Source organism: Manihot esculenta, chromosome 10 (assembly GCF_001659605.2).
Source record: "Manihot esculenta cultivar AM560-2 chromosome 10, M.esculenta_v8, whole genome shotgun sequence".
Classification (NCBI taxonomy): Eukaryota; Viridiplantae; Streptophyta; class Magnoliopsida; order Malpighiales; family Euphorbiaceae; genus Manihot; species Manihot esculenta.
Genome location: NC_035170.2, coordinates 6,728,775 through 6,741,176, shown reverse-complemented (window position 1 = coordinate 6,741,176; position 12,402 = coordinate 6,728,775). Strand labels below are relative to the sequence as shown.

Below are 12,402 nucleotides of genomic sequence, written 5' to 3'. Positions count from 1 at the left end.
CAGAAAAAACTGGAAGAGTGTTAAAATAGGGATAATCAACTTCTGATATGTTACTAGAGTTCTTCCTATGAACTTTACAGGTATTTCTATTTCAAAAAGCTGCTGTATACAAGTGCAACATGGCTGGAAAGCCTGCTGTGGTAACTCGTGTTGTCGACAGTATGACTGACAATTTGAGGCCTACTCGTGCTGAAGCAACTGATGTTGCCAATGCAGTTTTGGATGGTAAATTTCAGTGGTCCAACGTTTTGATACCTTGTGTAACTTTCAATGAATTTCCATCATGTTATGCTGCTGTGCACTGTGTTATGCTATCTTCTGTCATGGGAAAAGAGTATAGTTGCTTATGGCCTATTAATGATTCATCTCTTAGCATTTCCCAATAAGTTGCAACTATTATTGTATACTGTCACACTTACATGACTTATCGTGATATTTTTTTTCTCTTGCTTTAGGCAGCGATGCAATTCTTCTAGGTGCAGAGACCCTGCGGGGATCGTACCCTATTGAGACCATTTCAATCGTCGGAAGAATTTGTGCTGAGGTAAGTTCTTATTATGTAACTCAAATATCTCTGTTACTTCTGTTTTCTCCTTAAGTTGCTAAGTTATCCATGATTTCTTCTCTCTCATATGCACAAACACACGGTCACCAGAGCTTTGTTTTTGAATGTCTTTGGATTGCTGTAGAGATTTTTTCCTTTCATGTCTACAAATATTTATAATTCTTTCCTTCAACAGTTCAACTATGGTAAGGCTTGAGACCTGGAGCAAATTTCCTTATCTGCCTAACCTATGTTTGGATTGCTCAAAAATATACTTTGGTGCCTGAAAGTCAAGTGAGGCTTGAAAGATTTTGTCGTTGTAATAATATTCTATTGAGCTACACCACTAGCGCATGAGAAAAAATGCTTGAGCCTCTCCTCTTCTTTACGGCACTAAGTTAGATAACTCGAGGATGGCTAGAAACAAGTAATAGGCTAAGCATTCGGTCAACCAAACCAAAATTTTTCTTAAAATATTAATCAGGCCGAACTGAAATTTTAAAATCTAAATATTCAATTGGTTGTTTTTATAACCAAATTAATTAAAAATATAAATTATATTTTATGTTATTAATAAATTAAACATATAAATAAAAAATATATATATTATAATTTGTTATTTATACATTTTGCTGTGGATTACCATAGGGGTAAAAAATGCCCAATTTCATTTTTCAATCCAATTATTTTGTTTATCTGGTCTTATTTGCTTTTTTTTTAATATTTTAATGATGGTTTAAGGGTAAATTTAAATTAAAAAATAAATTTGATATTTTTGACCCGCTATATAATTCAAAGGCAAATATGGCCTTTTAGTCAAATAATAAATATAACTTATTTTAGGAAATAAATATTATAAATTTAATTATAATTTTGATTAGTAAAATTCAGTTATTTAAGCTAGTTTGCTCACTAAATCAAAGCTAACCGAACTAGCAACCAAGCACTATCTTTTTTTTTTAAATATCATTAATCAATAAGTGAACCAAATTGAATTTACCTCTATCAAAGCAATCGAATTTTATCAGTTTGGTTTGATTATTCGGTTATAATTGAATAATTTACACCCCCAGTTTCAATTCATAGTTTTCCGAGATAAAATGTTGAAATCATGCATGAAAATTTTCGTTTATGCATAGGAGAACTAAAAATCATGAGGCAAATTGATTGAACATTATAATCTTACCCACTTAATTTTATGACATTCTTGTCATAAGTCATGCTCACAAATCTGTCTGTAACTCTAGAATATTTGACTCAAGGCGTGTCTGATACCAACTGCAAGTTGTCACACCCATTTCAATTGTCCCAAATAACTTTAAAGTCCTAAACCATCTGGTACGAAATGGTTAAGTTACTTCTACCTGTCAGACCCAGGATATCCTTTATCAAATCCACATCTCACTATATGAGAATTTGCAGATCACCTCTAGACCCTATACTTGATATGTTCAATCATGATATTTAGTTGGCTTGGGCTGATTGTCATAAAACATGGTGAGGGCAAAGAAAAGGTCTACAAATTTCTTAGCTATTAAATAATTTGTGTTATATGGTATATATCATGACTTTTGTTCTTCGATCTTCTGTTTTTCTTATGTAATTACTAGTTATTAAATGAAATTTTTATCTGCAGGCGGAGAAAGTTTACAATCAAGATTTGTATTTCAAGAAGACTGTAAAATATGTTGGAGAACCAATGAGCCATTTAGAATCTATTGCTTCTTCTGCGGTATTCTTTTAGTTTGATATTTACTTGTTATGTTTGTTTTATAACATTGGATGCATTAAAGGCCTGGGAATATTTTCATTTACTGTACTATACTTATTTTGTCATTACATTTTTGGTCATTTAGGTACGTGCTGCTATCAAGGTGAAGGCTTCTGTCCTTATATGCTTCACTTCAACAGGAAGAGCTGCAAGGTTTTCTAGTTCTCTATTATTTTTATTCTTTTTGTTTATACTTCTATCTAAAAGAAATAATTACTATTAGGATTTTAAAAAATTTACTAGTTCATTCCCATTTCAAAATACCTTGATTAAAATGCTTCTTTATTTTGTAAAATCTAAATGTTTAGTCCTTTTGCCAAAGAAACTTAGTTGCCTTGTTTTGCTTTGGTCAGAGGGATGAAATATCATGGATATTTACAATTATAGGGATTAAATAATATGTATAATGAATATTAGAGAGACTAAATAGTATAAATATTCAAAGTAGCTAATGACTTTTTTTGACAGAATGACTACAAAGTTTGATTAAATACTATTACGTTTTAATTGAGTAATTTTGAAATAGAGAAAAACTATTGAATTTTATAAAATTTCAAAGACATGATAATAATTCTTCTTATTTAAAATGTAAGTGCACTAAATTTTTTTTTTACTGTCCTTTGAAATCACTTTGAGATGGCAAGATATTGCTTAAAAGAAATTATTAACATGTAACTTTCTTTGAATTTTGGATCTAATTCATCAACGTAGGTTGATCTCAAAGTATAGGCCAACAATGCCTGTGATATCTGTTGTTATCCCTCGACTTAAGACAAATCAACTACGTTGGACCTTCACTGGTGCTTTTGAGGTATGCTATTGAATATGCTTAGCTATAGATTTTGTTGTAGCTATTTACTTTGCCTTGACATTTCCCCCCTTTACATCAATGCTTGAATACTTTATTGAACTTTACTTTGTTCGACAAATTATTCTTGGCCCCCCTTTCTACAAGCTTTTAGGTTGAGTGGTTTTTCATATTATTTGAGTCTCTTTGATCAAAAGATCTAGAGTTCAATTCTTGAGTGCCCCCATTTTTTAATTAAAATTACAATATCTCTTATAAACTCTTGTGCTTTGCGCAAGAGAGTATGTCAAAATATAAACTATCAGAAAATTATAAAAAACTATCATATGATTTAGCTCTTTTCAAATAAGGTCTTGTGATTTATTTTTTAATAAAAAATACCTTTGGTTTCACTTCCTTAGCAAAATGAGACTTTTCTGGTGTTAAATACTGTTGACGTGGCATTAAATATTCAGTTAAAAATATTAAATTACAATTTAATTCTTGAGATTTAGTGAAACATCACTTTGGTCATTATATTCTTAAAGTTAGTTCATTAGGTTTTATGCTATTAATAAAATAGTAACATGATTTATATCTTTTAGTTATAGTTCACCCCTATTTTTTATTAAAAAGTTCATCCTTATAATTACAAAGTGATTTCCATATTTATTTATGAAAAATTATATTATTTAAGGATTATTTGTAAAAATATAAAGTTGAATTGTAATTGAAAAATTTTATGGACTAAATTTGAAAATAAAGAGATTAAACTGTAGGTTTTACTAAATCCCAAGAATTAAATTGTAATGTACTATAGTTAAAAATTATTTTTAATTTAATATTGAACGCTACATTAGCATTAATTGACAGTATTAGAGTTAAAATTGCAACTTTACTAATTATTTTTAATTGTAGTTTACTAGTTAAAAATTTTATTTAATTGAATATTGAATACTACATTAGCATTAGTTGCCGATATTAGATACTTCATTAGCACTAATTGAATAGTAACATGATTTATATTTTTTGGTTATAGTCCATGATAATGTATAAAAAATAGGACTCCCAGGATCGTGATAGGTGTACACATGAATCGAAAGGCTTTCCATTTGGTCGGACCGGATAGTAAGAAATCCGACCTACTGAGTGTAAAGAATCAGACTAACAATACCCTTGAGTTTACCAAAATTCGGAACGAATAGACCGACCTCCTCAAAGACTGGAGTGGATGGGCAAACATCCTTAAAAGCCCGTACTACAACAAGACTTTGATTGCCGATGTGGCCGACCTCAATGACAAAAAAGAGTTCATTTCTATGTAGGTCAGATGAACCAGACACAACTTGATGAAGCCAGAGCAAAAATGCTAACCTCCTACGAGTTGGTCGCCTCCTTGGTACAACACAAGATCATAAGTGCGCATGCAAAGGGCACAAACCGGCCAGCTCTGCATTTATTATCCTATAGCCCATCATTAATATACTGTCTATCACACCTATATAAAAGCATCCCTGTCCCGTCAGAAAGGGACACAGCACCAGGGGCATCAACTTTATTCAGAGGTATTTTTACACCAAATTAATCCTAAAAAAGTATCTCTCCTTCTCTAGGAAATGATCTATCTCTCTCTCGCCATCACACTGAGAGAACACAAAACTACTATTCTCTTCTATTCTCTATTTTGCTTTCCTTTCTCCACTAAGTTCCCAGATCTGACTTGAGCGTTGGAGGTTTTTCACTAAAAACTTCCCCGGTGGATTGTTGACTGTGTTCTTCATCTTACAGGTCCCCTTTCTCAAAGCCAAGTATGGAGGGATTCAACGGACCGATCACAGATGGATGATCAATCCAGTGAATCAGACCTCTGTTTAAGTGTCCTCATCTGAACGTCCCGCCAGATCTTAGTATTATCAAGTGGCATCGTCTGTGGAAACGAAGGAGAATATCTTATCACTGAAGTTTCCAAACAAAGCCCGTTGAGATTCACATGGCAAATAAAGAAAAGTTAATAGCCAAATAGCAAAAAAGGACCAAAGGAAAGAGAGATGGAGAAAAGACCTAAGAATGGCTGATCACACAGTAAAGTCAAAAAAAGGTCGACTGCAATGTGAGAAGGGAATGCGACACAAGGGTAATCCGTCCAGGGTGAAAGAGAGGTGACATGCGCGAGTTAACCAAACTATACAGTTACCTGTTTAGTTCAAAGTATTTTTGTCATCATGACTAGTTTCAAACAGTAGTCCTTTTGAATATATGCTTGGACATGATAGTATTTTAGAAACAGCTTAAAAAGCTTTTATCGGTGATTAATATTGATATGAATTCCTTAAAAAGAGGATTATTTGCTTAAGTATACTGTTATGAGAATTAAAAGCTGTAGAATGATTTATGAATGAGAAACATTATTTATTAGATTCTTTAGAATTATATGAGATGATATAGTTGGATAAAATTAATATTTTGCATTCAGTTGAAATATGAAGCTAAATATCTTGCTATTCAAATTAACAATGAGCATTCTTGTTACATACAATCTGTACAAGCTTTTATTTTACAGATAAATTTTAAAAGTAATAACAAGGCTAAAAAGTCTGGAAGCCTCGGTCATAAAACCAGAATACCTCAATGAGGTGGGTGACCAGTCTCGGAAATAGATCGTCGGCACTATAAAACCGGTTGAGAAAATGAAGACCTCAGTGCGGTAGATTACCGGTCTCAAAAATAGACCGCCGGCGCTACAAAACCGGTTGAGGAAATGAAATGAGGTGGGTGACCAGTCTTGAAAATAGACTGCCGGCACCACAAAACCAATTGAGGAAATGAAGACCTCAATGAGGTGGATGATCGGTCTCGGAAACAGATTGCTGGCACCACAAAACCAGTTGGGGAAATGAAGACCTTAATGAAGTGGGTGATCGGTCTCGGTCTATTGAGAAAATGAAGACCTCAATGAGGTGGGTGATTGGTCTCGGAAATAGACCGCCGGCATTACAAAACCAGTTGAGAAAATGAAGATCTCAATAAGGTGGGTGACCGGTCTCGAAAATAAACCGCTGGCATTGCAAAACTAGTTGAGGAAATGAATACCTCAATGAGATGAGTGACCGGTTTCGAAAATAGACCACCGACACCACAAAACCGATTGAGAAAATGAAGATCTCAATAAGGTAGGTGACCGGTCTCGAAAATAAACCGCTGACACTAAAAACCTGAGTTAAGAAAGTAAAGAAGTCCAATGAGGCAGGTGGCGGGTCTCAGAAATTGACATCCGACACTAAAAAGCCGAGTTGAGGAAAAAGAAGTCTGAAAGCAAATCAGCGAGCCAAAGAGCTCGAATGACAAAGAGCAAGAGCACTCGAATGAGATCTAGTGCCAAGTACCAGAAGATCCCTTCCAAAAGGAGTATGGATTGACAACACAAAATGATAGGGTGAAGTATACCACGATTCTGTCTATTACTCTTTTTGTTTATTTTAAGATCATTTATATAAATCTTAAAGTATAGTTATTTTGCTAGGCCATCATGGCTAAAACAAAGTCGTAAATGGCCTGCCGACCTAATAAGACATTAAGATTTCATATAAATGACAGGGCTGAGCATGCCCCCATAAGAAACAAGAAAAAGTCCAAAAATGCTTGGACTAAGGTCTGGGGCAAAAAGCCCGAAATCTCGTTAAGAGTAAAAAGTTTGGTTGAAAATAAGGGCTAAATAGCCCGGAAAGCACTTAAGGGCAAATAGTCCGGAATGAAGAATCAGGGTTTTGAGCCCCAAAATGCTTAAGGGCAGATAGCCCAGAGGAGCAAAAATGCCCGGAAGACATTTGATGGCAAATAGCCCGAAAAGTGAATAAGGGCAAAAATTGTTTGGAAAGCGCTTGAGGGCAAAAATGTCTGGAAGTTATGAAAAGTCAAAAAAGTTGAAAGAAAAAATTAGTGCTAAAAAGGCTGGAGTATCATATAGAGAGCCAAAAGAGCTTAGGCAAAAAATCAAGGCAAAAGAGCCAAGAAAAGAGCTAAAATGCTCATAAAAATAGTCAGGGCTAAAGAGTCCAGAATAATATAGAAAACCAAAAAATTCGGACGAATGTTCAGGGTTAGAGAGCCCAACAAAGAGCCAAACTGCTCGTGAAACTAATCAGCAGAAACATTTATTAAAAGACCTAGGTTTAAAGCCCAGAAGACGTCTCAGAGTAAAATGCTCAGAAGAAGACCCAAAAAAGTAGACCATTTAAGGTCAGGTCGGAAAGGCAAGACTGGAAGGGTAGAGCACCCAAATTCGACTCTTCAAAAGAAAAAACTACCAAAGTCACTTTTCATGAAGAAGACCACTAAGATCAGATCTCCCAAAGGAAAGATTATCAAGATAGAATTTGCTCTCTTGGTTCGGTCTATGTTAAGTTAACCAACTCCATTAATAGCACTTCCTTTCGAAATTCATAAGTGTCTACCAAATGAACAGTTGGTGTCGAATTAGCAGGTCAGATTCCCTTCTCCGATGGTCATAAATAACCATCGGAGAAGTGAAAAAGCAATTGATAACGTATAAAAAATAAGACCCCTCAAGATCGTGACACGTGTACACGTGAATGGAAAGCCTTTCAATCTGGTCGGACCGGGCAGTAATAAGCCCGACCTACCGAGTACAAAGAATCAGACTAGCAACACCCTTGAGTTTACCAAAGCCCGAAACGAACAGACCGACCTCCTCAAAGACCGGAGAGGACGGACAGGCCTCCTCAAAAGCGTGTACTACAACAAGGCTTTGAATGCCGATGTGGCCGACCTCAGTGAAGGAGTTCATTTCTATGTAGGTCGGATGAATCAGGCACAACCTGATAAAGTCAGGGCAAAGATGCTAACCTCTTACAAGCTGGTCGCTTCCTTAGTACAATGCATGGATCATAAGTGCGCATGCATAGGGTACAAACCGGCCAGTTCTGCATTTATTGTCCTATAGCTCATCATTAATGTACTGTCTGATACACTTGTACAAAAGCATCCTTGCCCCGTCAGAGCGGACACAACAACAAGGACATCAACTTTATTCAGAGGTGTTTATACACCAAACTAACCCTAAAAAAGGATCTCTCCTTCTCTAGGAAAGGACCTCTTTCTCTCTCTCTCTCTCGTCGTCACACAGAGAGAATCCAAAATCATTATTCTCTTCTCTTCTCTATTTTACTTCCCTTAACTTCACTAAGTTCCCAGATTTGACTTGAGCGTTAAAGGGTTTCCACTAGAAACTTCCTCGGTGGACTCCTGACCGTGTTCTTCATCTTCTAGGTCCCCTTCCTTAAAGCCAAGCATGGAGGGATTCAACGGACCGATCACAGATGGATAATCAACCCAGCGAATTAGACCTCTGCTTAGTGTCCTCATCTGGATGCTCCGTCGAATCTCAGCATTATCAGTCCATCAAATTGTTGCATGAAAGAATTCAACTTATCTTCTAGATTTGTTGAAACACCCGTGACAATAGGTTCTGATACCAAGTTGTTATGGCCTCGGGTCACGAATCGCATAATGGGATGATTGATAAAAAAGAAACTCATTAGAGGAAGCTCTTAACACCTCAAGACAAAAAAAGAAAAAAGTCTCAATTTCACAATTCTTAGAATAAATCTGCTTGTTTTTATTGAATAAAATAAATTCCTTTTATAATGGAGGTTCTAGAACTTCTAATCAAAGTAGAATTCTAATATAAGTAACCATTAGATCTACGATAAGATAATAGAAAATATGATAAGTTAAGCTAATGAGAAATCTGAAAAGAAACTACTAGATAAGTAAAATCTGTTTGTTATGGATTTAGACTATCCATTATCCATAATATCTGTAGAAAGATAATATTTGTTGTATATCACAATAGAGATTACAATCTATTTATACATGAGAGACGGTAACTAAACAGGAAGGAAAATCAAGCCTATGATTATACAATCCCTAAGATTAAGTAACTGACCCATCTATCAATATTTACTTCCTATATTAACATATTTACTTTCTATAACTTATAACACTCCCCCTCAAGTTGGATCATAAATGTTAATCATGCCCAACTTGTTACATATATAATCAACTCGAGTCCCATTTAGAGCTTTAGTGAAAATATCTCCTAATTGTTCTCCAGTTCGGATATGTCCTGTTGATATTATCTTTTGTTGGACCTTTTCACGAACAAAATGACAATCAATCTTGATGTGTTTAGTCCTCTCGTGAAATACTGGATTGGAGGCAATGTGGATAGCTGCTTGATTATCACACCACAACTTAGCAGGTACCGAATTTGTGAACCCAACTTCTTCCAACAGTTGACGTACCCACAAGATTTCACAAACGGCTTGTGCCATAGCTCGATATTCAGATTCAGCACTAGAACGGGAGACCACATTTTGCTTCTTTTCCATGAGACCAAGTTACCTCCCACAAAAACACAATACCCAATAATTGACCTCCTATCAACTTTCGAGCCTGCCCAATCAGCATCACAAAAGCATTCAATATTTGAGTGCCTATGGTTACCATAGAATAGGCCTCGCCCTGGGCCCCTTTAAGGTAACAAAGAATTTGTCCCAGAGCATCCCACTGGGCAACAGTAGGAGAAGACATAAACTGACTTACCACACTCACTGAATATGCAATATCAGGACGAGTCACCGTCAAATAATTCAGCTTGCCAACTAATCTTCTATACCTTCCAGGATATGCAAATGGCTCACTGTCTTCTGTGGTAAGTTGAAGGTTAGGGGTCATTGGGGCACTACAAGGCTTAGCACCCAATTTTCCTGTTTCTGCCAACAAATCAAGAACATATTTTGTTTGAGACAAGAAGATGCCTTTCTTACACCGCATAACTTCGATTCCCAAGAAATATTTCAAGGAACCCAAATCCTTTGTATGAAACTGTGTTTTAAGAAATTCTTTTAGGGATGTGATGCCAGCAATGTCACTTCCTGTGATAACGATATCATCCATGTATACTACAAGCAGAATTACTCCACTATCAGAATTTCTATAAAGCACTGAGTGATCACACTTACTCATCTTCATTCCAAACTGTTGGACCACCTCACTAAACCTGCCAAACCATGTCCGAGGACTCTGTTTCAAGCCATAAAGCGATTTTTGAAGTCTACAAACCTTACCTGACTCCCCCTAAGCAACAAAACCAGGTGGTTGCTCAATATAAACCTCCTCCTGAAGATCACCATGAAGAAAAGCATTTTTAATATCCAGTTGATGCAAAGGCCAATCATGAGTAGCCGCCAAGGAAATAAACAATCGGACAGATGCGAGCTTGGCAACTGGGGAGAATGTATCAGAATAGTCAACTCCATAAGTTTGTGCATAACCTTTGGCCACTAAACGGGCCTTGAGGCGAGCAATAGATCCATCAGGATTTACTTTCACTGCAAACACCCATTTGCACCCAATAGCCCGCTTTTCTGGGGGCAAGGACATCAACTCCCAAGTACCATTAGTGTCAAGGGCCATCATTTCCTCTTCCATTGCAGCACGCCAACCAGGATGGGACAAAGCCTCAATAACAGTTTTGGGAATTAAAATAGAATCTAAAGCAGTGACAAAACAACGAGAAGAGGAGGATAATTGATCATAAGAGACACAAGATGAAATAGGATAAGTGCAAGTACGTTTACCTTTGTGAAGAGCAATGGGCAAATCCAAATCAGACAATGAAGGATCAGTAGGAGCAGGATCGGTCGACGAAGAAGCGGGTAGCGGAACGGAGTCAGAGTCCTCTAAGCGTCTGGAATACACATGAAAGATGGGAGGGCGACCTGGCACATGAGCGAAAGGTGTAGGAGTAGTCTGAGAAGACGAAGAGCGAACAGTGTATAACAAGATGTCATCTTCCTCCTCCTGGGTGTTATAAACAGATGATGGCGGAAAAAACGGAGTGGACTCAAAGAATGTTACATCCGCAGACACAAGATACCGATTCAGATTAGGAGAAAAACAACGATACCCTTTCTGACGTCGAGAGTAGCCAAGAAAGACACATTTGAGTGATTTGGGATCCAATTTAGTAACCTGTGGACGAACATCACGAACAAAACAAGTACAACCAAAGATACGTGGCTCAATAGGAAACAAAGATTTAGTGAGAAATAAAATGTTATAAGGGATATCACCATGAAGGACGGAGGAAGGCATGCGATTGATAAAAAAACAAGCAGTGGATACAGCATCAGCCCAAAAACATTTAGGTACCTTCATTTGGAATAAGAGGGCTCTGGCTACTTCAACAAGATGTCGATTTTTTCTTTCAGCAACTCCATTTTGTGAAGGAGTGGCAACACAAGAGGACTGATGAAGAATCCCTTTTTGTAACAAATAAGATTGAAATTCCCCAGAGAGATACTCTTTAGCATTATCACTTTGCAATATACGGATGGAAGTATTGAATTGGGTTTGGATTTCAGCATAAAATGCACAAAAAATAGAAAATAATTCTGAACGACTCTTCATTAAAAATAACCAAGTAGTACGAGAGAAATCATCAACAAAAGTAACAAAATACTTAAAGTCAGACTTAGACACAACAGGACAAGGACCCCAAACATCTGAATGGACTAACTCAAAGGGAGACGAAGCCCGTTTATTGACTCGAGACAGTGAAGGTAAACGATGATGTTTGGCAAATTGACAAGATTCACAATCTAGAATAGACAAAGAATGAAACTGTGGATATAACTTCTTCAAAACCGAGAGAGAAGGATGCCCTAAACGACAATGAACATCAAAAGGTGTTAAACGTGTGGAGCATACCAGAGATCGAGGAGATTGAGGTAGTTGCTGATCTAAGACGTAAAGACCCTCTGACTCACTTCCTCTACCAATAATCTGCTTCGTCGAAAGATCCTGAAAGACACAGTGATCAGGAAAGAATGAGACACAACAATTCAATGCACGAGTGAATTTACTCACGGAAAGCAAATTAAATGCGAACTTAGGGAGACATAACACAGAAGTACAGAAAGAGAAGGGGTTAAGTTGACATGACCAGAACCCATGACAGACGATTTAGTGCCATCAGCAAGAGTAACATAAGAAGGCGATGTATGAGACTCAAGATTGGACAAAAGGGTAGAATTACCTGACATATGATCGGTAGCACCAGAATCAATAACCCATTTAGAGGATGAAGACACAAGACATGCAGTAGAGTTACCTGACTCGGCAATTGTAGTGATAGAGGAGGAATTAGAGGATTTTATAGATGCCTGGTATTGGATGAATTGTGCATACTCATCTGCAGATATCAAAATTCCCTGA

General features: G+C 36.6%; 1 protein-coding gene across 1 annotated transcript in view; it reads left to right on the top strand.

The window, feature by feature from the left end:
• The window catches only part of LOC110625026 (pyruvate kinase 1, cytosolic), a 35,751-nt gene that overhangs the window by 18,529 nt on the left and 4,820 nt on the right, over positions 1-12,402 (top strand). The window contains exons 10-14 of the mRNA XM_043961247.1: positions 81-225; positions 456-544; positions 2,181-2,276; positions 2,401-2,468; positions 3,027-3,126. Of these exons, the coding sequence (XP_043817182.1) occupies positions 81-225; positions 456-544; positions 2,181-2,276; positions 2,401-2,468; positions 3,027-3,126 (498 nt within the window). The remainder of the gene's footprint in view (positions 1-80; positions 226-455; positions 545-2,180; positions 2,277-2,400; positions 2,469-3,026; positions 3,127-12,402) is intronic.